Below are 26244 nucleotides of genomic sequence, written 5' to 3'. Positions count from 1 at the left end.
GTGAGTTAAAGCTGCAGCTGGTCAAGCTGAAAATGGAAGCAGCCATGGATGAGGCTGTTGCATGAAAGATGGCAGAGGAGACTGCTGAAAGGTGGCAGAGGAGACTGCTGCCCAGAGGGCCTTTTGAGAAGAGAAAAACTGAGGCTGACAGGGCCTTGGAAAAAAGAAAAATGGTTACCTCAAAGTGAACCTTAAAAAGCTAGACAAAAAAGCAGAACAAGACTTTGTCCAGCAGCAATGGTGGTAGGGAGACAGGAGGGCCCACATCCCCAAATACGTTTTTGAGGAGGAGGATCTTGACATGTGGTTTGAGTGTTATGAGGTTGCCTTGGAGATGTACAGGATCACAGTGGAGGGTTGGGGAGCCAGTCTCTGGAGGCACATTTTCAGTGAAGGGAGGGATGCGTTACTGGCCCTAGGGAAAGGGGACAGGGTGAGGTATTTCCTCATGAAGGATGCCCTCAAGACCCCAAGGAACCCATAAAGGTCCACCATGTTGATCGCCTCAACCCCCACAATGAAAGGGCCAAAATCACCATGCTCTGCTAGCAGGTGAGGGCTGGAATAGGAGAGTGAACCTCTTACCGACCTATCTGCAAAGGACCAGTATGGGTCAGTGGATAATGCCAACCTTTCCCCTACCCGCAAACCCGCAGAGGGGCTGTTGCCACTTGCTGGGGCATTGTACCCATGATATTGACACTAGGGACAGCTTGCTTGTGAAGAATAGAATTGAAATGCTGTCTGAGAAGGTGAGAGCCAGCATCTAGGAGGAACTGTCCACGATGCTGCAGTTTGGGGTGAATGAGCTCTGCAATAGCCCTTGGTACAGCCCAGTGGTGCTGGTACCCAAAGCTGCACCAGAACTCAGGTTTTGTTTCGAGTATAAGCTCAATTCGGTCACAAAGACTGAAGCACACCACATACATCGAGCGGATGTGCTCATAGATGAGTTGGAAACTGCCAAGTACTTTTGATTTAACATCTAGGTACTAGCAGATTGCCCTAACAGAGGAGGCTAGGAAGAGGTCTGCATTCTCCACCCCACAGGGTCACTTCCAATGATGAATTTTCCAGTTTAAGTGCAGTTAGGCTTTTTACTATCACAAATGTATGAAGACTGAGTGAGCATGAAGTGCATTTATTCCCGCTGGGGTGTGGCGACAAGTGGTTGCTAACCTCGATAGCCCTGCTAGCCAGATCTGTGCACTGTGTCTACATGTGAGAATTGTGCATGTTGTGCGCGTCTGATTAAATTCATCTTAGTAACCAATTCAGGGCAGAGTAGGAGTCTTACTTTTTTAAGCGAATACATAAGTGTCCTATTTTAAGAGTGTAGCAGAGAGAAACTGAAAACGATATTAAGTGAGTGATGGATAATTGAGAGATGGTGTTGGCAAATTAGGCTCATTACATGGTACTTCTAACTGAGAACTGGAGCACTGTAGTATTAGCATTATTTTTCATTCGGGGTCAGCAGTTCATCTGTTGACATTTTAACATACATGAAGATGGCGAGAGCTGGCCTGCAGCCGTTTTTTCTAGTCTGTTCTACAAGTAGCTATATTATTGCCAGCATGAGCACAGCTAAACAATAAAACATGTCCAGGCTTGAACATCAAAACGTACTACTTACTATTTTTTTCTTTTAAGTTGAGAGGAGGAGACAAGGGCATCAACAAAAGAAAGTACAAACATTTCATTAAAAACACTACAGCATATTTTTGCTAACTAAACGATTTTAAAAACTAGAAAAAAACTATACATTTCAAGGGGGAAACCGTTTAATGAGCAGCTGCTGCTGTAGAAACCCGTTTAAAAGTTTTGAGAAAACAGCCCTAACATGATTAATACCAGTAATTCTTTGTTACTGGATCTGTGATACGACTGTACATTTTCATACATTTATACAATTTCACAGTTATTTTTATCCAATGTGTCAATAGTTTGCCTATCCATTTTTAAAGGTGTATCATTTTGTACTTGGTGGTAACAGTCAATAACTTTAGGCTCTCATATCACATACAGTTTCACCACTAGTGCCCAACTTGTTTCAAAATGTTAACTCTCTCTCATGAACATATCATTTTACTTGATAAGTTTGGCTGCCTTATTGAAAGGGGCCAGGTTTTCGCAAGACTTCATCCATTTTTGCACATTGGCGGGAAGGGCTGTGGAGCCATTGGTCTGCTGGACAGCACACCAACCCACAATATCCGCCACGGTCAGCTCATTTCCCACCAGCCATGGGGATTTGCCCAGAGTGGAGTTCATTGCCCGCAAGACGGCCGCCTTTTCTTTATTGCTCCCCTCCTTCAGCTGGAAAATGACTGTGTCCACCCAACTATCAATCTGAGTTAAAGTGACAGCGCTGGACTCTGGGGCAAGCAGCGAGAATAGAAATCTAGCAATGTTCCCTTCACCTTCAACAGGGCACATGTTCTGAATGCTGAACTTCATCTGTGGTTTAGGGACTAGAAAACAAACAAAGAACCAAAGGTCAAATCAGATTTAGAATGTTTTTCTTAATAATGATAGGCAATTAACTGTTGGCAAAATGCTTCATTTCAGTTAGTTATTTATGATTGTTAAACACTGCTTTAGATCACCATGCTTGAATATTGTTTAGTAAACAGTTTCCAAAATAGCTTTCAGGGGCACTGCAGAAATCTATCACAGAATGCTTACAACCTACCAATATCAGTATATGCAAATGTGGTAAGCACATATGCGATGCAAATTTATTCTGAATATATCGATGATAAGGAAAAAGGATCTTATAAATCAGGTTTGTGCAGCGTCACCTGCAATGGACTAGCTACTAAGCAAGAAAACTGCACATGGCAATATCTTTGTCTAGGTATCTGAAGGCATAATCATGTTGATTACAAAGTTTATTTGAAAGTAAATGGTTACATATATATGTTTAAATGGAATGGTTGTCTACTAAATTGTGTACACTGTAAATGTTCATGCAAAAAAACAGAAGGGGGCTGAAGGGCAAATCCCTCAACACAGAGGATCAAGATCAGACCTTTGTATCCGCCAGGATTTTGCTGAAGTTCCCATCCTCAGAAATGCAAAGACCGCATTATCATCAGTGACCAAAATGTGGCTTCAGATACATTTCAACTGGCTCCTGGAGCACTGTAATCATAAACTAAGGAATTTCTGTAAATCAAAAGTCATGATCTTCGTGGAACATATAAAGTCAAATGTCCAGCAGCTGGAGTATTCAGATATCAGCATTCTAGGATAAAGCAGGATAAATCTATACATTGGAGGGCTTGTATACACCAATGCAAACTCTAAAGCGGCTAGTAGAGTTCTAGAAAACTGGAGCCAGGAATGTAGTTGGTATATTTAATGATGTGGGGTGCCAAATTGTTTACATTTATGATGAAGCTTTATAATTCGCTAATAATTAGATTTTGATGTAGTGTGCTAGCTGTAATAGGCAATCAGGGAAAAAACTTGGATGATAAATAAAAACTAATATTTCCGACTTTGGAGAGGCCATGCCAACCCTGCCCCGACGCCCCAAAAAAGTGCCTCCAATAGGAACATCCACAGTTTAAGAACACTTACCATCTTTCCAAATTAAAGTAAAACCAAGCTGGTATTCTTGACGAGAACGGTTATGGTGTTGCTCCCCAAAGCATTTTAGAAGTTCTTCTGGAACATTCTTTACAGATGAATGTGTGTGAACAGCTGTTAGCACCTTATAGCGCTGGCACAGTAGGCCATGCAGTACTAACAAAGAAAATGGAGGCAATGAAGGATTTGCGTTGATGACAATGTCTCGAAGAGCTCCATAATCCTACAATAAATAAAAAATGCGTTTACAAATAACCTGGTTTACTTAAGCTTAGTTATTACCATATTGTAGATTGACGTTTCACGATCATCTGACATAACTATTCATTTTATTTCATGGGTAAGCACGCTTTCACACACTAAACACCAAATTATTTTCCTCTAATTACAAGGGATATTATGAATCGGGTTTTGTGAAATTTTTATCTAGAGGTTATAACATTTGAACAAGCTTAGGCACTGACAAAAAGCAGATCTCAAACAGTTCTCAAAGCTGTATGAATTTATATTGAAAACCCACCAAAACGTAGACAGGTTATGCAAAAAAAAGGCGCCTATCTTGTATTCTAACCTCACAGGATATACTTTTAAAGCAGTCTTTGGGGAGCTCAATGTGGAGTTTATATTGTATTCACACAGTGGCCACTACTTTAAGCCCTACTTTCAAACAGGGAAAAAAGACTTTAAAAAATAATAATAATAATAATAATAATAAAGAAAAAAGACTATAAGTTGAGGCAAAATGTTTGGTGAGATTCAAAATTCTAAAAGTCTCTTCAAGAACTGCCACTTTGAAAATCCTGACATAAAATATGACAAAGAAAATATAGCTATGAACTCACCTAATACTTTGAGTATTTGTCTAGGCAGTAAGACGCCTGACTAACACTTTTTTCTCCAGTATTCGGCTTTAATTTAGCAAGCAAATGCTGCTAATATTTTTGATAAATCCAATTTTTTATAAATGAAAATCCCTCCATTAAATGTAAACACATTGAAAATGTATTTTCTTAATACCAAAGACCAAGTGCTAAGACGTCCGATTAACTGGAAATTCTGAAACTACTTGCAAAGAGATTCTCCTCTCTTTAAAAACGGAATGTAGCAACCAAGACGTAGGCAGTGAAGAGGCAACATATTTGATGTTATAAGTTGCCCTTAGACTGGATTTTGTTTTTGCAAATGAGCACAATCTAAGGCTGCTCGTGAATTAATGGTCCTAAACATAGTTTATAGTACCGTAGAAAATACATATCCTGTGATACTCACCTTTCCAAGTAAAGCATCCAGGTCTGCAACAACTGCCTGTGGGGGAGCCTGTTCTTCCACCTTGATGATGCTGGTTACATCAAGGTCTGCATCTGGGGTGTGTATCATCTTGGAGAGACCATCTACTGCTGCTTTCAACTCATACAAGCGCTTTAAGATTTCCTCCTGACGAACCTCAAGTGCTTGAAGTGATGGATCTGCCGCATCCTAAACAAAGAGATTTTATTGCAACCAATTCTGTAACAGGACACACTGTGCAACGCACAAATGATACAATGATCTCATCAATACAGAACAGCCAACTAGAACTTACTTTGAACATTGTTGCACTTGCCAAGGAAATTAAAATGTCAGCTCTGTTATGGATCTTTACCAATTGATGGTCCATTAAGGGAGGCATTTGCCTTAACCAAGCAAGGTAGAGAGACATCTACACTGGAATATTTGGTGGCGCTGCTGCTGTGTCCCGCTTGTTAGTATACTGTATCGGAACACAAACGGGATAATGCATTTGGTCCTTATCTGGAAACCTTCTGGATCCCACTCTATTTCAGCACTGGGAGGCATAATGTGCAAGTTCTGTACATCTTTTAATATCTTCCACCATAGCTTTCAGATCTTCCGAGGAGTTAGGAAAGGCTGCATTTGCTGCTCAGCGGCGACAGGAGGGACTGTAGCACAAATAATGGTGTAACAGATTGGTTATGTAGCTTAGAGTATCACTGTCAGTAGTACTGGCAGTGCTTCAAAGCAGGTTAAGTAAAGAGCCAGTGAAGTGGTTTCAAGGTAAGGCTAGTATGTATATTTTAATTCCTGCCCATTTGAAGTCAAGATGATTTAGTGCACTGGGCAGCCTATTCAAGGTTTTGGTACAGGGACATTAGTGCCACGAACACCATAGTGATTCATTGAGGCAGAGAGACACACTCTAAAGTAGTGCTAAAATTTAGCTAGACAATGGCGTTTTCCTGATGTGAGATGAAAACAGAATCTGAAAGAGAGAGAACAATGGCTGGGTATGCTGGTGTTAGGTTAGATCATCAATTCTTTATGTACAATGTGCTTCCTTGCTGGGAGCAGTCAGGCTCAAACCGAGCACAGCTGAAGGTTAGTACTGTAACAGGTAAGCTAACAAGCGCGAACCATGTTTTTAGGTCGAGCCTGGGCAGCGCATGTGCTGCTCTGCGAGGCATGCTGTATTAGAGTATGGACTTGAAGCTCTGTCCAATCTCTGCCCATACTTTTCATTGGCTTGTCATTGTCCTTTGTAAACGCCGGCTTATGATTCGTTAATAGGCTTGTTAGTACCACCTTAGTACCGCTTTGTCTTTATTTGTAACCACCCATGAGGACTGGCCATTTGACTTCTGTTACACAGCATGTCTTATTTAGTCTGTAAGCACTATTTTCTTTAATGAGTTTCTCCTATTGTAGGCACAACATGCTTTCCTGCAACATTCAGTGGGCCATACGCGCTTTCATTTTCCAAGCAGCCCGGAACAATGGCAGCTGCTTCTTTGAAATGTAATAGGTCTTGCATTTACAAGAGTTTGAGCTATTGGCACTGTAAATGACAATGCCTTTAATTTAGCGGTAAAAGGCATTGTCATCAACAATGCCAATAGCTTAAACTCTCTCAAATGCGAGACCTATTGCATTGCAAATGCGTGTTACACAAGTTGCTGAGAGAGAAACTGAGATCTGTAAGCATTTTCTTACGGTCAGTAATGGCTGGTATTTAGATCTCTCTGAGCACAAATAAATTAATAAATCAAAAACAATATAAACTGCAATTTTAACATCTTATAAGGATTTAGTTCTACCTATCAGAATACATTATACTAGCATTTGAATAAAGAAATATTGAGTTAAGAGTTGCAAGCTTATTCTGTGCAGTTTGCATGGAGACATTTGGAATTGCTGCTTAAGTCATTACATTTCAACAAATTTACCAGAATTATACCTTATGACGTGCAGGCAACCAATGATCTTTTAAACAAGTTCAGTAACCCATTTTCCTATCTTAAATAAAGCACAAATCTGTGACCTACACTTCACATACTACGAAGTAGGCACATTAACACTGATATTTAATGATGCTTTAAAGATTTTACCTGAGATTGAAACTCTACAGCAAGTGCATTAACTTGCAGTTAATGAGCCACTACTATATGAAGAAAATTGACTGATACAAATCGATTTCAATCAGTCAATTGTCAGTCTTGCATAGCGCAAAACTACGCAAAAAGTGTCCCGGCACTAGCTAGGCTTGTAGACTATCAGTACAGAAACAAGTTACTTAAATGTGCTTTCAAAGAGCCAGGTCTCTGCAATAGGTGTCTTAGCCCCAGTGTTTCCGGTGGGCATGTCTTGATGGCGCTCAGCACCAGTAAAGAAAACGAGAACTAGGCTTGGCCCATGATACCAGCCACTGACCAATTGGCTTTGCTGATTTTTTTTTTTATCCTCAGATGGCCGCTAAGCTGTCACACGTATTCATTATGGTCATCTAGTAATAGTTTTTCCTTATATTTTATGAAAAAACATCACAAGATACCTGGTGCACATTTATGGTACCTATTTGGAGGAGGAGGAGAACGTGGACCAATAAGAGTACAGGCGAGAGGTAAACAGAAATTTGAGGGAGTGTCAGGATGGGACAAATAGGATCAGGACAGGGTGAGGAACTGGAAGAGGACCAGGTGGGGAAACATGGAGAAAAGCGAAAAGGAGGGTGACCAAAAAGTTAAGGACCAGAAGGAATATGAGGACCCAGAGGAGAAGAAGCAGAAGAACCAGGAGGAGGAGACCAATGTGATTCTAGGTCACATATATAGACATGCCCCAGGTAACAGATGTCACACGGCTAACAAATTATTATGCTCTACGCTTATGTTACAATCCTTTTTAGTGACCCCACCCTAACCATTCAGCCGGTTTAAAACAGTGCTTAATCTCCTCAACCTTTTTAAAATGCAGTATGCATGTAATTAGGGCTTTAAGTGGGATGAGAAAACTTTGGGATCTCTCAAAGGGGCGTGACCAACGTAATTAAGCACGTGGCTTAAAAACATTTTAACCTGAAAATCTGTGCATAGCATAGTGTGCCTCCCTTCTGGTATTTTGCTGCTTCTGTCATTGAATCCAGATTTATAATTCAACAAGTAATATTACACCCACAACAAACCAGGACTATTGGTTTCGTCAATGGTTAGTTGCATAAGATAAATCCGCAACGACTTCATTGTATATAATATTGAAAACGCCTCAATTCTTGTGGGAGAGATTGTGACATAGGGACTAGAGCTGCCAACTTTAGTGCTGGGGGAAACAGGTTCGAGTGTCGGCTCAGTATCCTGTGTTTCAAAAAATGAATATGCCCTTGTGTTTCAGAAAATTAATATGCTCTTGTGTAAAGTAACTGGTGCTCATGTAAAGCGCTCCAAAGCTTTAAAAAACTGTTCTGATATGATGAGACTGAAAGAACTGTAATGAGCCTCTTTGAAGTTACATCAAAAGCAGCGAAGGGTGGAACTACTGCAGAGTTCAGATTTGTTTTCCACCCTGAGGGTGAGGGGGAACAATGGAGAGCCAACTAAGGACCCGTCTCAGCACCTGCTTTTTAGAGCTGCCGGTGCGGAGCACGGACAGGACCTGGCCCACTTAAAGCCCTGCATGTAAACCAATTTACTAAACCTGAAAAGGTTCCCGATTACATTTATTACTAGTTGCCAATATCGAGTACACCCTTCGTCGGCCGCACCCTCTTCAACATCCACATGGCCCCCCTCGCAACCATCATCGGAAACCACGGGCGCAACATTGTCTCATATGCCAATGACACCCAGCTCATCATCTCCCTCACCAAGTAACCCAAACATCACCAGGCACAACTTCTAAGAAAGGATGAAAGCCGCCGCCACCTGGATGAAGGGCAGCTGCCTGAAACATCTCCGAGAAAACATAAGTCCTCATCCTTGGCTCCACCCCCTCAGCAAGGGATAACACTTGGTGCCCCCCCCACACTCTGAAACCCCCCGACCCCAACAGACCATGTAAGAAACCTCAGCATCATACTTGACTTATCACTCACCATGAACCACCAGATCAACGCCGTATCCTTGGCCTGCTTCAACACCTTCCGCTTACTCCGGAAATTATTCCGATGGATCCCCTCCGAATCCAGAAAAACAGTCACACACGCCCTCATCATTAGCAGACTGGACTACGGCAACACCCTCTACTCAGGAATCAACAAAAAACTCCTCAGAAAGCTCCAGACCGTCCAGAACGCCGCAGCCAGGCTGATCCTAGGCATCCCCCGCTACAACTACATCACAACACCTCCGCGACCTCCACTGGCTCCCCATCGAAAGAAGAATAACTTTAAGCTCCTCTCGCACACATACAAGACCCTCCACAACATCGGACCAGCATACCTAAACAACTGCCTCTCATTTCCTGTACCTATGAGAAACCTTGGATCAGCCAACCTCTCTCTGGCCACCATGCATCGCATCTACAAGACCAAGAACCTACCTCGCAGCCAAGACCTCAAACAACCTCCCCCTCCACCAAAGCCCTACACTGATCCAGTTTAGGAGAGACCTCAAGACCTGGCTCTTCAGATAACTACAGCACCCTACGGAGCCAAGCCGCTCCCCAAACAGCTCCTTGAAACCCTCACGGGTGAGTAGCAGCGCTATATAAACCCCAAATTGACTGTCAAAAAATAAAGCAAAGACAGACTGGCTAGCTCCGCTCCTCATGGTACATTTACACCGCCCCCCCCCTAAATCCACCCTCCTTTCTATGGAACCCAGTTTATACGTTTCTCGAGACAAACATTTCCATTTCCACCACTAATAACACAAGACAAAATTTAGTCTTTTGTAACCAGCGGGACTCCGATTCACACTTTTTGCACTGATAATATAGAATAAGAAGTAGCTTGACAACAGTGACCCCCAAAACGCCACTACCATGTATGGTGAATTAAGGCACAATTCCTTCTAACGGGTAGTAGTGCTCATCCTTCTCTAGGATTTCAATGTCAATCATGTTGTTGTTAAGGGAGGGGCCCCTCTACACACCCAGTAACGATATAAGGTATGTTCAGTAACAACTCGTAAGTAAGGCATACAGAAGCTACTGAGCAACTGCGTGCGTGGCATGCTGGGTGTATTGAAGCTGCTGCTTAGCCGTGGAGGAGATAATGCTGACACCGTGCGAATGCGGCATTATACTTCCTACGTTTACTGCATCTTGTGTTGAGGGAAGGTATCGCCTCACTCCTTCGATCCACTCCTCGTCAGCACCTACCGGCGGCTGGCGCTCCGGCTCCATTGTCTGGTGCAGGTTTGGCAGTCGATACATACAGGTGGGCAGTTCCACCTGCAGCTCCCCGCAGTACGGCTTCACCTGGTACATAGCGGCTTCCCAGCAACTGCAATGTACAGAGTATTACACACTAACTGCCCTGCACCGGCCGCACCACGCCACACGAGAACACAATTCGGGGAAAAGGGAGGCGCAACAACCAACCAGTTGTCTTTCGGAGCTCAGTGGCCTATGAGAAAGAGCAGAGCGTGCGTTCCAAGCCTCGCGTTCGCGTTCACTCGTTATGAAACGAAACTGAAAATTATAGTTTTTCCATTACGTCGGATTTACTGTCCAGACTGCTGAAGCTCTCATCTGTGACTGCCGCATGCCCTTGGTACGAAATCGAGCTTTGCATAAATGCGCACTAAAGTATCCATATTATCACTCTTCCGCTTGCCGAAAATATGGCAATGCTGCTGAAAATGTGTAATTTTTTATAAATACTCTGAGCTGACGTTAGAAAAGCAAATTATACTGTCCTGGAAAATACGGCGTTTCTTTGTGCGTCGTATTTAATTTTGAAGATGAAAAGGGTGAAGAATTACGGCTACTTCCTGCGGGTGGGGGGGTGACTGTGTCCCTTTTTTGTGTTTATATCATTTGCTCAACTTTAACCAATCGGCGAACGTTATGCACATGATGGAACCAATCAGTGTACAGAGAAGGGCCTGCTTGCAGATGACAGGTAGTGAGTGGCGCGTTCTCAAACTGAACACTCTTACGTTTTGATTGACATTGATGATGGCAAAGGTAGTGGTATCGTGACGTCAACAAAGAACAGTTCTGTAGCGCTGCTGCGGAGGGAAAATTCTAACTGGAAGAAACAAAGTAATCTCCTATTAAACCACTTTCTTACTTCGTGTGTTGTCTGGGAGAGGCCTTTATTTCTGCCAAGTGACACCATGGAAGGACCAAGGTAAGAGTTCCACCCAGCCTGTTAAGCTCAAAGAATGGTGATATTAAGTGGCCCTCTACTGGTCAATTAAATTGACAACTTTTTGGAGGTGCGAACATTTTGAGGCTGGTTGACGACCCTTTGAAGTGCTTGGGAGTTAAAGTTATTCCGCAAATTGTTACACCATTCACGCGAGGGTCTGTTATGGCCGTTTCTTGAACAACGAAGGCACGAACTGAAAAGATAAATTGAGCATTTATTTGAGATTAATAGGTGAGCACATCCTCTAGGCAGCTCTACCCTGTCAACACGTTGACATGAAACAGCATCCAACCCTACAGCACTGGTGACAACTGCAATTACACATTTCTGACACATTTCTGACCACTGATGTACATTTTCAGTGCAGGCACACTAGGTAATAACTCCTTAATATTCCAAAATACATTTTCTTGTTCCGGTCCCCAATTACGTTTCTCTTTGGTCCTAAGCATTTTTTTAGAGGCTCCACAAGTGTAGCATATTGCATCACAAATCTTGAATAGTAATCACTCAGACCTAGGAATGATTTCAACCCCTCCTTGTTGCAATGCGCTGGTAGGGTTGCTAAAGCCTTGATAAGATCATTCTTAGGTTTGACTTCTTCAGACAAGATACAGTGTCCCAAATATTCCACCTCACTGGTCAAGAACTTGCATTTCTCTCTAGATACAGTCATGCATGCTCAGATAAAATACTCAATACACAATCTAAAATAAGATTGTGTTGCTCAACAGTTTTACCAAAAATGAGGATGTTATCCTTGAATGCAAGCACTCAAGAGTTTGAATAACCTGAACTTCTTCTGGAAAACGTTTGCAGCTGATGCAAGACCAAACGGCAGATATTTATACACATAAGGTGATGAAAGTTTTCAGAATTTGTGATTCAGTTTTCAAGGACACATGTTGATAAGAAATGTTGCTAAACATGTTTGCTCCTTCTAAAGTGGTTAAAAGCACATTGATCTTAGGTAGGGGATGACAATCCACCACAATGTTCTCGTTTAAAGAACGCAAGTCAAGACATAATAAAAGGATTTGTCCATTTTCTTTTTTGCAATTACAATAGCGCTGACCCCTTCAGCTGCATCAATAGGTTCCATGATATTATCTTTGCACAGCTGATCCAGATGTTTTCCTAAGTCAGCCCTCACAGATAAAGGAACATCCCTTACTTTGTGTTTTACAGGAATTGCCCCATCCTTTAAAATGATTTAATGTTCATTCTACTTCACAGTACCAATGTACTCCGAGAATACTGTGGGATACTTAGCCAGGATTTGATCAATACTTTCCTGCTTACTCTCCACCGCTATCACAGGAACAGTGGTACCTGGTCTTAACACAATACCCAGTCTACCTTAATCTATCCACCCCATGATATCTCGACCATTAACAGCTACATACATTTTTGTGAGGATTTCTCTATCAGAAAATTTTAGAACGTACTAAAAAAAAAAAAAATCCCAGATTCACCATATGTAATGGCTTTTATATCTGTTTTTTAAAGAATGCAGGTATTCCAATTCGACTTGAACGAAGCTTCGCATAACATAGTAAAGGGTGGTCCTGAATCAACCAGTATTTTCACACCCACATCACCAGTTCTAACTTCACAGAAGGGTCTGTTGTGCTTAGCAATAATACCCTTATCCTGATCGCAACCCTCTACAATATCAAGTTGACCCACGTCCACAGATAGCGTAGTAACAGTATTTATGCATTCATGCTCATGCAATTGATTAACCTCTTCGATGCGGCGCCGATTCCCGCTCAGCGCTGACCGTTTCTTGCGCGGGCGGGGTCATGACGGAACGGTTCCGTCATGAGCACAGCTCAACCGACGCTCATGACGGAACCGTTCCGTCATGAGCACCGAAAAGGTTAAGTTAAACTTCGGAGACACAATTGACCATTGCAGCATTACCACTCTTACAAACGTTCGTGAAATGCCCTTCCTTCTTGCACTTATTACATCTCTTCCCTTGTGCAGGACAACCAGAACTATTACTCAAATGATTATATCATCCATATCAGTAACCTGTATTAATTCTAATAAGTCTATTAGTTCTATGACTGTCTTGAATTTTTTTAACAGCACTCGCATTCTCAGAGATTCTGGTGCCATACGCAGCTGCATTGGCCAAAACTTTAACTGACAGTGCAAAACATTCATTGCCTTTAGCAGTTTTCACGGACTCCTCTAAAGAAGGATTGGTGCAACAAAGAAGGTGCTCCTGAACCCTTTTAGAGTAACAATTAAGTACAATTTGATCTCTAATATATAGCTCCTTAGCATTCTTGAACTCACAAGTGCTAGCCAAATTTTTCAAGGCAGCAACATATTGCTCAAAACATTCTTCTGAAGATTGCTTCCTAGAATGACCTTTTTTTTGGCTTCCACACAAACATTCCAGTTACCCGCATCCCCAGAATTCTCCCCGGTAGTGGAATATCTGGCAGATTATCAAAAACTTTTTGACCCTCCGTGCCCAAACAGTTATATAAAATGGCTAATTTCCTAGCTAGACTAAGCTACACCATCAACAGCCACTATATACTTACTAAAAACTCATATCCAGTGCTTCCACTTATGCTTTGGTTTACCTGGGCAGTCCAAAAAATGCGGAGGCTGTTGTACATTACTACACCCAGATATACTTGTAATAATACCACACAAAAGCTAATACAAAGTCACCCCTGAGTCAGTGCAAAATGTTGACCAGAACTGTAGTTGCAGCATAGATCCAATGAAGATACTGTCTAACACACCATGCGATGTGCAAACAATGCTTTACCGCACATTTCAAGCAAGAAACACTGTTGAAATTATTCTTAACTGTTAAATTCCAAGATGCAGTTTCATGAACGACTCAGTTCCTCAACGGCGTATGGACTCGTGCGTGATGATGCACCACGCAAATAGCTGTTAAAACAAAAATGCAATGCTGCAGCGTTCGATTCTTCCGATGCTGGTAAATTCCTCCAGTGCAGCGCTGCCAATACGTAGCGGGCACTTCCTTATTCCCGAAAGATGTCGGAACGCAGGACGTGTGCGTAATGACATGTACGCCGTGACAATGGCGATATGCAGATGGCAATGTGACAACGAAGCTAGCCTGACGATGACGGAGTCCGAACAGGACAAGGGACAGGCAGTAGTGTCACTGGCCTTACCTACTTTAAGCAAATGGCTCCAACAGAAATCAATCACACAGCACTTTGAAGGAAAAATTAAAAATTGAGGAAAGAAAAAAAAAATACAGACCTTATTTAGCTGAAGAAGATCTGGAACTCCAAGGACCGAAAGCTGCAAACCAAGATCAGGCTTTTTAACACAAACGTAAAATCGGCTCTTCTTTATGGAGCAGAAACTTGGAGGACAACAGTGACCACCACCAACAATGTCCAGACCTTCACCAATACCTGTCTGAGAAAAATCCTCCTAATCTGCTGGCATACACCATCAGCAACAACAACCTATGGCAGCAGACCCGCCTGCTCATGAAATCATGAAAAGATGCTGGCGTGCTGGATTGGTCATAGCCTTCACAAGCCTGCATCAAACTTTACTAGGCAAGCCCTTACCTGGGACCCTCAAGGCAAAGGAAAAAGAGGAAGGCCTAGAAACATCTGGCGCCGAAGCCTCGAGGCTGACTGCAACGATGGGTTACACCTGGAGTCAGATTGAAAGAAAAGCCCAGTCAGAGATGGCTGGAGAGTCCTGGTTGATGGCCTAAACCCCAGGAAGGTTAGTAGGCATAAGTTGGTAGGTCGAGACCTTATATGGAAATCCACTTGTTTAAAAAATGTAGCCATCGCATATATTATCAGGCTTCCAAAAAGCAAAAGGGATTTGGGTAGTAGCACGCCAGAATCAAAGCGCGTTTCCCAATTGTGAGGATTTGGGTGAATTATATGATATGGCTATGGGGCCTGCTCATGGAATACATTAGCAAAAACTGTCTTGGGTCCAGTCAGGCTCGTTTGTATCACCTTTAGCTCATCCCTGGGTAGCTGTGGGTTTGAGCAGCAAGGCTTGACAAAGGAACTAAGCATAAAACATTTAACAGCACCAAACAACTAAATAAGAAAGCGACACAGCATTAAAGAGACACAGCACATTTTTTGTAAATTGTGAATTTTTGTTAATTTATTAGAGTACTTGATCATTAAAATTCACTGGAGAGTTCCAGAGATATTAATTTTGAAAGCATTAAATAACATTTAGTTCAACCGCAAACAAACATTGGCCAACACAAAAGTTTGTTAACTTTTGAAAAGTTTGAAATAGTTTGTTAGACCACTCCGACCCGACTTTGGTGACCAGATCCAATAGGGCGAAGGTTTAGGAGGGCAGTAAGGTTACTGTGGACCGTTACCTGGCCACCACAGCCTTTTCCTGTCCAGTTCCAGCCTTCAGGAAGGAACCGCCATAGACTACATTGGAGTGGTCCTGATGCTGGGAATGCAGGATGAAAAGATGCTCCTGGTGCGGTGGGGTGACTTTGATCCCTGAACTCGGGTTCCTGCAACTTCCTCTTTGCGACAGTAGAACGCCATCTGTGACTGGGTTACCGATCTCACAACACAGTTGTTGCAACAAATGTCCTTTATGGGGGCTAGTATCCCTCTTGGGCGCAGAGTCCAGACTTTGACAGCACTTCTCGGTCCAGCGTACTCGGGTGCAACTCTTGGCCATCAAGGATCAGTCACTGTGGGTGCCTGGCAGCAGGTAGTGGCAAAATGTGTGTGGTGGCCACCAGGTTGCCAGTTTGTGTTTTTTCAGCTCTTTTGACCCTGGAGCTGGTTGCAGTGGATCAGCCATCTGATCCTTGGAGTCACTGCTCTGATCTGGGGCCGGCAATCAACTTTTCCCAGGAGCCACAGACACAGTCTAAATTTCAGTAGCCCCAAATGTAGCAGGTGTAGTCCTTCTGGCAGTGCAGCCTATCTTCATGTAGTTTCAAGGGCAGCAGGGCAGTCCTCCTTCAGTCCTTTGTCCAAAACCAATATGTACTAAGATCAAGGGTGCCAGGGGTGCCTATTTTATCCCAGGAAAGTGCCACGAGGGGACAACGCAGTCAATAGCCAGTGGGCTAGTAGGTCCCCTCCTCTTTGGTGACAACGTTCAGGTGATGTGTAAATGTAAATGTCCAGTAGTTGCAAAGCGCACAGCTACCTCCAGAGAGGTGTCTCGGCGCTGGGTGCCGCCGGGAAGATTAAGCGAGCTATTGCCCAGAGTCACATGTTGCTGGGCTGATCTGCCGCCCGCACCGGGGATCGAACAGTGAGCCCCAGGATCCGGAGGCAGTCGCCCTGGCCGCTGCGCCACACCTCTCCCACATTTGGCAATCCCAGAGTGAAATATTCTTGCCACTCTAAAGACGTCTGGACCTTCTTTCGACTGTGAGGAGCTGGGTTGCCCACCCTAGAGGTGTGGCTACTTAAGGGCTACATGCCCACGAGAAAACCGGTTTGGGGATGGTTTTTCACAGCCTGTCCCTGTCTCCAACGTTTCTACATGAACAAAAGCTAGCCAACTCGGGAGTGTTATTGACATCGGCCCTTCAAATGCGGCTCCCCTTTGAAGCTTGCCTTTTGGGCTAACACCCTAGTGGCCTTCCTAGGAGAGGAAGTCACACCTGACTCAGTGGCAACTGCCTTTTTTCCTAAGCCTTGGAGTCATTCACATGTCTCCCTAGACCGCCAGAAAGCTGTTTGAATGCCAGAGCCTGTATGAGGCCACTGGACCAGCTGGGACACAGAGTGGCAACTTTCTAAAAGTTGATTAACTTTACTAGTGACTTTAATTTCGACTTGGGTATCAAGTCTGATTGAATGCCACAGTTAATTTGATAGCTTACAGTACCCAGTTAGGTAGTCCCATTCAGAAGGTAGCCAGGCTGGGATGCCAGCTGATAACCCTGTGTTAGCCAATGGGGCTGCTAACTTTTCCTTAGCAAAATGACAATTTTAAGGGTTTGCTGCTAAGACATATATAAGCCCCTTTATCAGTTGATGAGGGGTAACACTTATATATTCTTCATGTATTCCCAAGTCGGGGAATTGAAATTGTGCTGATAATTTTAGTATTTTGTATAATAGATTTTTTACCTATGTACAATAGAATTGATTTATTCGTTTTAAAATTCTTTTTTTCTTTGACCGTAATTATTCAGGAACCATTTGGCTGATAGAATGTTTTAATGACATTGCTCAAGCTTATTTGACCTTTTGTGTTTTTATTGTTGTTAAGAGGCAAGCTTGTAGTATGTCCATTGCAATTTATGCTCCCATAAAAATTACGCTACATAAATCTTCAACCGTATGTATTTTTATGATTCAATACTGGTAACCTTGATGGACCTGTTTTAATTTTTGTATTATTATTCAAATGAATGCTTTTATGCTATGTTGCTTTATAACAATTTTTTATTCACATCTATTCACGTTTGCTTTGATGGTTCTTTGAGCCAAATAAAGTATTTGTGATGATGATGACATATATAAACCTATCTGTTTTGCTTACCAATATGCAGCTCCTTGCCATAGGCCTTCCTTAGAGGAGGCTTACATATATTATCAAGGGAAATGGTAACTTTGCCATTAGTTTACATGCCAAAGTCGAACTAGCTGTGTAATCTATGCCCTTCCAGTCTGCAGTGGCAGGCTGGGAGCCATTTTGTCGTTTATCACACTCTGGGTGGCACAAACAGTGCTGCAGCCCTGGGTGGGCGCTCCGTCTTACATGCCCTGGGTACCATATACTAGGGACTTATAAGTACGACAGCACTTGCCAATTGCATACATCCAATTTAATATTCCTTTGGTAATGGGATAGTACACTGGCACTGAGGTCTGGACAACAGGTCTCAATCCATTCTTAAAGTAAAAAAAATAGCAGCTAGTAGTCCAAATGGGGGCAAAAAGCGGTGGGGAAAACTGGAAAAGTCCTGTTTTCTTACACCAATTAATGCAAGCAGTAGATTTAGTCCATCTCTTCATTGCCTTATTGAATTGTGCCCAGAGAGGTTTATTGCTAGACTGGAAAATACAAACACCTTAGATATAGGGCTACTCTGTAAAAACCTGTAAAGGCAGAACAGATAGTATCAGTGTTTTCTAGCAATTACGCTTACATCCGGCATTCTAGCTAAACTCCCCACCCTCATTTGTGATTTTATGGCAAGGCACGGAGGCCAATATTATGCATATCTCTTTAATTGCCAACTCACAGCAGCAACTACAAAACAATGTAATAACTTAGAACAGGAATGAATCAGAGTTCTAAATGCTATTTAGTCCCCTGTGAGCCAGCCATCTTCCTTCTTTGTTGCTGCTCACGGCTACAGATAAGTCACACTTTTTATGATGTCTTATTATGTATGATCGATGCACTTTAGTTTGTGTGAGGAACAGGTGTTTTGATGGTTCATGGGGAACTGATGTGGTTTGGGACTGATTGATGATTTTTTAATGAGTAAAATGTATTTTTGGCATGGTTTATTAAATTTTGGATGTTTTTATGTTCCACAGATATATGTTCCCCAGTTAAAAGTTGTTCTATCCTTCTGTGTCCTTTTAGCCGTTTTTTTCAGGTGTGCCTTTCACGCTTGGTTGGATTTTATTTAAATTGAGGATTCATTTGTTGTTTACCATTGGTTTGCTCGAGCCGGGTTGAGTCCGCTGTGTGAGCGCGAGCGGACTCGACCCAGTGATTGGCAGTGACGATTTCCCGGTTTTGTTTCAAGAGGACGAGCTGCTTGCTGTCTTGGAGTCGCGCGACTCGTTTCTGATGTTGTTGATCGCGCGGGGTGCGTGAGTCATTTGTTTAGCCTTAGGTTGTTCAAGTACGAGTCACGCACTTTATAAGAGCTGCACGACTCATTTTTCAGCTTGGGATCTCGTGAGGCGTGAATAACTTGGCGCGAGTGCATGTAACTTGGCTCCCCTTAAGTGGCACAAGTTAAAACAAGTTTAAGAAACTATTAGACTTACCTCATATTGGAGAGTAACAGGCTGTTGTGTCGTCTACTGAATGAGCCTCTGGGGCCACCGTAAGCATCCTGTGACGCGGCGGCCATTTTGGATTGGGAAAATCCATTGATTTGATGGGTATTTTAAGGCGGATATATTTTGGGTTGTCATATGTGCTTCAGATTCAGTTTTTTCACCTCAGAATTCCTTTTTTTTTTTTTTTTTTGCAGAGTTTTATATAGCGCAAACTTGACCCGAATCCAATCAGGTATCAGGGCGCTTTACATAGCACCAGTTACGTTACATGAGGACACACATTCGTTTTTTTTTTTTTTTTTTAGGCATGGAACCTTCGTGTGACAGTTCGAGGTGGTTGGCATTTTTTGTGAGGAAGGTAACATTTGTATCTTTGGGCTATTTTAGGCAGAGAAAGGAGTTTTTTCAGGGTTGTTGATTATGTTTAAGCACTTTTAAATCTAAGGTTATATTATTATAAGTATTATTTTGATAATATAGAGAAAGAGGAGTCTTGAGGGAGATGTTGAAGGGAGAGTCCAGGAATGTGTGGATAAGGCTGTTTCTGTCCTGACTACTCAGTGAGGCAAGGAGTTAGATAACTGTATGGATAGATTAGAGGGGTGATTTGTTAGGAAAGTTGATGAAGAACAGTTTTGGTTGGTGGAGGAGCTACCGACGGTTAGTGGTAATGGTAAAAAGGCAATGCAGAGAAGGAAACACTTGCCTAAAGACAAACTCATCATAGAAAAAAGAGGCCTTTTCTCAGAAAGGCAAAGAAAGGTTTGCCTCAAAGGAGGTTTATGGAAAGGCTATAAAGGCCACAAAAGGGGATCACAGAGCAATCGCCTGTGATGAGTCTTCTAGTAGTGGGGACATTGTTATCTTCTGGTCTTCTGAGTTTGATTCATCAGACAATGAGGTCATTGAGAGTAAAAGGATTAAAAAAGAGAGGAGAGAAAAAGAGAATGTAGATCAAGTAAAGGACCCTCTGGGCAACCTTATATTCGACCCTAGTACTATCCAACACCCTTTTTCTCCCCAATGGGTTCCTATTAAGCATGTGGCAGAATATGTAGAATTCTGGATTAGGAGAGAAATGCCAAAAGGGGTCCCCACTAGATTACGTTCTGAGTACCTTAGACTTTCATTGGTGAATAAGATGGCATTTACTCCAGAACTAGATGCTAAAATGTTGACTTCCCTAAACAAGTTGGGAAGAGACCCAAGAAGGGGCCTGGATAAAGATGTCTAGATGTTTTTGGACCCCTAACCAAAATCTTCGACATCTGTGAGCGTACCTCAAAGAGGGTTCAGTGGATGTCCTAGAGTTAAGGCAATGGGTGCAGGGGGGGGTGTGTTTGCTGGGAAACACAAACGCATTACACTGCTGTGAGCGTAGGAAGAGCCTGCTGATGAAAATTGATCCAAAGCGGGTTGAGTTATCAGAAAAAGAGTCAGGCAAAGAGGCTAAGGGTCTCCTTTTTGGGGAGGAATTTGTGAAAAAAATGACCCGTTACGCGGGGGCGTTTAATTCAATTCAGAAGGTACAAAATTATATTAAAAAGGTTTTTGGAACGACCGGGAGAACGCGGGGTCGATTCCCCAGCCGAGGTTATGGTGTTACGCAAAATTCCGTCTCGCGTGGATATAGACCCGGAGGTTTCCAGTCTTAAGGGGGATTCTCCCCTAGTTTCTACCCGCAAAGACAAAGAGGAAGAGGACAGTTCAGGGGAGATAGAAGAATAAGACAAGGTATGTTTGGCAAGAGGCCTTTTTATCTATTCTAGTAAAATTGGGAGGCAGACTCACCCATTTTTTAGACAGGTGGAAGGAGATAACCTCAGATTCTTGGGTGTTATAGACGGTAAGTGGTACAAGATAGATTTTGTGAGTATTCCAGTTCAAAAGAGAAGACCTACCCCTTTGAGGTTCTCAAAAGGGGAAGAGGAGATGGTAGAAAAGGAGGATCAAGAATTAGCAGAGAAAGGTGCAATAGAAAGGTCAGACGACTCATCTGCTGGATTTTTAAGCAACATATTTTTTGTAGAAAAGAAAGACCAGGGTATGAGGCCTGTCATAAATCTCAAGGAATTAAACGAGTGGGTGGAGTACAACAATTTCAAGATGGAGGGAATTCACATGTTAAGAGACCTCATAAGGAAAGGAGATTGGTTAACCCGCTAAGACTTGGAAGACGTTCCGTTCCGGTATGTCAGAGTCAGAGGGATCTTCTTAAGTTCCAATGGAAAGGCTCCATGTGGAGATTCAGAAGCCTTCCCTTCAGTCTAACCTCAGCACCATGGTGCTAAAAAAGTAATTAGGCCAATTGTAGCTTTGTTGCCCACAAGGGTGGTGAGGCTCAGAGTCTATTTAGACGATATTTTCATTATGGCATAGAGCAAGGATCTAGCCCTCGAACATACAACTCTGGCTGTGCGAATGATATAAGATTTGGGCTTTGTAGTAAACAAGAAGAAGTCTTGCTTGGTTCCAAGTCAGGAGACAGTGTTTTTAGGTTTTCAGATTTGGACCTTGCATTGTGTATTGAGGTTGCCGATGGAGAAAGTGAAAAAGATCCGCAGGGAGGTGCGAAGAGCCTTGGTAAGCTAGTGGTTAACTCTGAGGCAGATTGCGTGGATTCTAGGACTCCTCTATGCCTCATTTCAAGCTGTTTTCCCTGCTCCCCTGCATTATCGTGCGTTGCAGAGGTTTCAGACGATTTATTTCAACCGAGGGTTGAGATATCCAGACAAAGTTCAGACAGATTCAGAGAAAAGGGAGGAATTGAGGTGGTGGCAGGAGAATCTAGAGGCTTGGAATGGAAAATCCATTTTCGGACAGACACCGGATTTGGTCATAGAGTCGGATGCCAGCCTTCAAGGTTTGGGAGCAAGGTGTGGATCAGTGACAACAGGGTGAAAATGGACAAGTCAGGAGAAAGAGATGTACATCAATTATCTGGAACTGTTGGCAGGCTCGTTTGCAGTGAAAAGATTTGTAAGGAATCATGTGAAGTGTTGTGTCCTCTTGAGGATGGACAATATATCGGCGGTGAGATATGTCAACAAACTGGGAGGCCCGCGTTTGAAGGCGCTAGCGGACTTGGCGAAGGATTTCTGGCATTTTTGTCTAAGAAGAATATCATGATTCAGGCTCAATATTTACTGGGTGTGAGCAACACTGTGGCAGACTGGAATTCAAGGCATCTGAGAGATTTCAGCTACTGGGGTTTGAACAGGGAGGTGTTCTCTATGATCGATTCCTTTTGGGGTCCGATGGAGGAAGACCTGTTTGCCAACAGGGTGAATGCTCAACTTCCCAGGTTCTTCAGTCGGAGACCGGATGCACAAGCAGAGGCAGTGGACGCATTTTTGCAACACTGGGGGGATTTAAAAGCTTATGCTTTCCTGCCTTTTGCGCTAATTTAAACGGTTCTTCGAAAGTGAGAAGGGAAACGGCAGAGATTGTTTTGATAACTCCTTTTTGAAGTTCACAAGTTTGGTATCTGGATGTGATGGAGTTGTTAATAACCGACCCTCTTCTATTTCCAGACATACCAGACATATTAACAGATGCGTCAGGGAGGAACCACAAGTTAGTTCGGCAGGGGCACTTAAGACTGATGGCGTGGCTGATTTCGGGAGAGTCAGGCAGGTGCCAGGATTATCATTGGAGGCTTTGAAACTCATAAGGAATCATGATCTCCAGGAACATCCAAGGCGGACAAACTGGCCTCGGGAGATGGTTTCGTTGGTGTTCTTCGAGTGGTTTGGATCCTGTAACAGCACCTCTGGTAGAAGTGTTGAATTTTTTAACAGAAATCTTCCTTGAGGGTAGATCTTATAGTACTGTGAATGTTGGCAGATCAGCTATTTCAGCTGAGGAAATATGAATTTTGTGATCAGTTATGTCCCCTATCGTAGACCCCAACGGCTCCATGTACATACTATACGTACATGTATGTTCCCTCCTGCTCCAGTTTTGAAGACGCAAATATATGTGCGTCCACCGTCAACATGTCCTCTTTCAGATCCGCCATGAATGGGTCAGATATTCCATTCCTAAGTATGAAAGGCCACCGACTTTATGTGGTTCACTTTCCACATTTTACAGATTCAGGCGAGTAGGCCCGAATTCTGTCATCAAGCCTTTTCCTGTCTTCTGCCTCTGAAAGCTCCAGTCTGAGCCTGCATCTGTGACCATGAACTTTGTCTCACTCCCTGCGCGGCTAACGGTGCCTGATCCAGCCCGTCGCCTGCCAAAAAACTGTATTTCACCTTCAAGATTATCTCCTCCGCCCCTCATCCGATGCATTCCTGTCTAGTAGTTTAGGTAAACATTCCTCCAGCTACCGTGCAAAGGGCCAGGCCTCGCTGTCCTCATGCAAGTAATTCATAGCCCTGTTACCATGGAATATTCCTACCCCCTCGCATCTAGTGTAGACACTTAGACGCTTGTACACGCACTAACAGTCAGTATAGTCAGTATAGAATAAGATTCTATCCTAAGAGACCTCTCTTTTTGGATAACACAGTTCTTTAAACATAGGATATTAGATATGATTTGGGATTAGGTTGACATAACCCCAGACTTCTGTCTCCACATGTAGAGCTAAATGTCAAGTCCCTTTCTCCCTCTAGTTGCACGTCAATCACACGTCATGCGGCTGCGCACGCATCTCTGCCAACTATTTCTGCTGACATTGCAGGATTCTCTTATGGATCCACCCACTTATGACATCATGTATAATGACGTTTTCTAGTTACGCCTATTCTAGTTACGCATGCATATTCTATTTTGTCTTATCAGTTGATACGCCTACTGCATCTGTTTCACTGTAATGCCTTTTCTATAAAAATGATTACCTGTCAATAATATATGCCCTTCCTTCCTGAACTTTCGTGGTGATGGAATAGAACGCATACAATTCGAATTGTATTCCTTTGTATAGGAATAAAGCCTTTTAAACCTCTAATACCACGGATTCTGCCTCTCATTTTACTGAGTTGTTCTTAATAGACTTTACCGCATAAAAAAATAGTACGGTAACGAAATATTTACCACATAAATTGGCGCCCGAACAGGGACACTTTCTCATCTCACGCGCCGGCGGTGCGTTGCAGGCCCGGTCTCCTGCCACAGCTGAACGGACAAAAACGCGTACCCGCAGGATTTCCTGTATCTCCCTCCGGCCAAGCGGGGACGACTGAGGCTGCGATCAACACCCAGACGAGGCGGTGAGAAGTGCGAAGTATCCCGACCAGAGCCTAGCTGAGAGAGCAAGATCCGAGGTATACAGAGACCCTCCAGGTTCCGAAGTTCCGAGTCCAGTCCGGTCCAGTCCAGTTTCAGTTCAGTTCCGAGGCCTTCCGTTCCGAGCTACCCGGTGAGTACCATTACCGGGGAGGCATTTAACGTGCACATAGTCTGTGCCGGTCAAGACGGGTTTGGGTACACAAATCCGGTCTGCACTGTTTTAGCAGTGTATCTGTACTGTTTAGCAGTATATATAGTATGTTTAGCATATAAATAAATATAAATAAGTATTATCTAGTGTCAGTATTATGTCAGTAACTAGTTTTCTATTAGTTATCATTGTTCGTAAAATTGTTAAGTGTTAAATGTTTTAAATACGTTCTATATATTGTGGTGTGAATGACTGTTCATTATTGTGTTTTTATAAAGTGTGTCCCAGTAATAAGGTCTAAAAATGCCGCTCTTCTCGAAACTAAGACAGATCAAAACTAGAAAAGGTGTACTCGAAGAAGCTGTTCCCATCCCACCTAGGGACACTCCAGGGTACTTTATGTATCATAAGCATGGCCTAGATGCCGTATTATTTCTTGATTTATGGGTGGACTACACCAAAGAATTACCAGAGAGTCAGAGATGGCCCGCAGCGGGGACCTGGGATGCAGATTGCATCATGAGAGTAGAAGAAGAATTATGGAAAAAGAAAGCCAGACAGTCACAGAAAGATGCCATTGAATTATGGCGTAAAGAATCATATAGACGCACGGAAAAAGCTCTCAGACAGGAAGAGAAAGGTAGAGAGAATTCAAATAAAACCCGAGAAAATCTATTACTTGAGGAAGGTACCCGAGTAAAATCAGAACAAGTAGACAGACAAAGAAACACCCTTATGAATGGTATGTATCCACTTCTGGCCGAAGGATTACCTAAGGCTACTCCGGAAATACCAAAAGACTTGCCACCTCCATTGTTTCCGATAAAAGCGCATCCCAAGGGGCATCCTAGAACCGCAGAAGATGTTTTCCTTTCCTCTTATTTAGATGACGCAGCTCCCGAGTATGCTAATACCGCACCACATAGACCGCTTGCCGATGATGCGCATCGCCAAGATTCTCCGTCTGTACCTCCACAACAACCAGCTCTGACACACATTCCGACAAACACATCTGTTTCTACCGCTTTTCCCGCAACGACGGTTGCTGCCATTGCTGTCTCACCTTCAACAAATCCTTTCACGTCCAGCACCCCAGATGGTGCTACAGGAGGTACAACAGACATTTTTTCTACGCCACCCAGAGGAAATACATTTTCCCTTAGAGAATTAGCACACCAACGTACGCCCAAATTAGCCACCCCCGACATGCTCAAGGAACTTCTAGTAGATTGTAGATATGATCCTGTGCCCGGTAAACGGGACGAAATGCTGCTGTCATCATTACGTATTCGACGAGCTGCAATATATTTAACGAAGCTACCAGGAATGGCTACACATTTAGAAAATATATATCACTTTGTCCAGTCAGGACGAGGTCCTGAAAGTATTAGCAGAGCCATGGAGTACCAGAAAGCGGAGGTACAGGGACAACTGTTACGTTTCCTTATAAACTGTGTAATCAGAAATCAAGACCGGCCTGGGGTAAATCCGGAAGAAATGCAAAAACTTGTCACTTGGGGCCAGAATATATCAGATGGGAGACATGATAAACAGTTATGTATAGTAGCTATGTACCGAAAGATCCGCAAAGAAGTAGAACGAATACACGAAGAAAGATTAGAGATAGACGCCGCTGACCTAAACAGAGAGGAGGA

At 43.1% G+C, this 26244-nt stretch overlaps 2 protein-coding genes across 3 annotated transcripts in view; one reads left to right on the top strand and one right to left on the bottom strand.

The window, feature by feature from the left end:
* Positions 1 to 1766: 1766 nt before the first annotated feature.
* Positions 1767 to 10394, bottom strand: AIMP2 (aminoacyl tRNA synthetase complex interacting multifunctional protein 2). The gene is made up of 4 exons (XM_085629018.1): positions 10189 to 10394; positions 4867 to 5073; positions 3589 to 3820; positions 1767 to 2474 (listed from the first exon to the last, which is right to left on the bottom strand). The coding sequence occupies exons 1-4, from the start codon at positions 10294 to 10296 to the stop codon at positions 2089 to 2091; spliced, it is 933 nt and encodes a 310-aa protein (XP_085485144.1). The 5' UTR covers positions 10297 to 10394; the 3' UTR covers positions 1767 to 2088.
* A 508-nt stretch (positions 10395 to 10902) lies between these two features.
* PMS2 (PMS1 homolog 2, mismatch repair system component) overlaps positions 10903 to 26244 on the top strand; it is a 127628-nt gene continuing 112286 nt past the window's right edge. The window contains exon 1 of one of the 2 annotated variants that reach the window (XM_085629017.1): positions 10903 to 11164. In XM_085629017.1, coding sequence (XP_085485143.1) covers positions 11151 to 11164 — 14 coding nt within the window. In that variant the 5' untranslated portion in view covers positions 10903 to 11150. The remainder of the gene's footprint in view (positions 11165 to 26244) is intronic. The other variant, XR_014969617.1, reaches the window with a different exon arrangement.

The sequence above is a fragment of the Triturus cristatus genome, chromosome 10 (genome assembly GCF_964204655.1).
Source record: "Triturus cristatus chromosome 10, aTriCri1.1, whole genome shotgun sequence".
In the NCBI taxonomy this organism is placed as follows: Eukaryota; Metazoa; Chordata; class Amphibia; order Caudata; family Salamandridae; genus Triturus; species Triturus cristatus.
The sequence above is the reverse complement of the archived record's forward strand: the minus strand, read 5'-3'. Positions and strand labels throughout refer to the sequence as shown.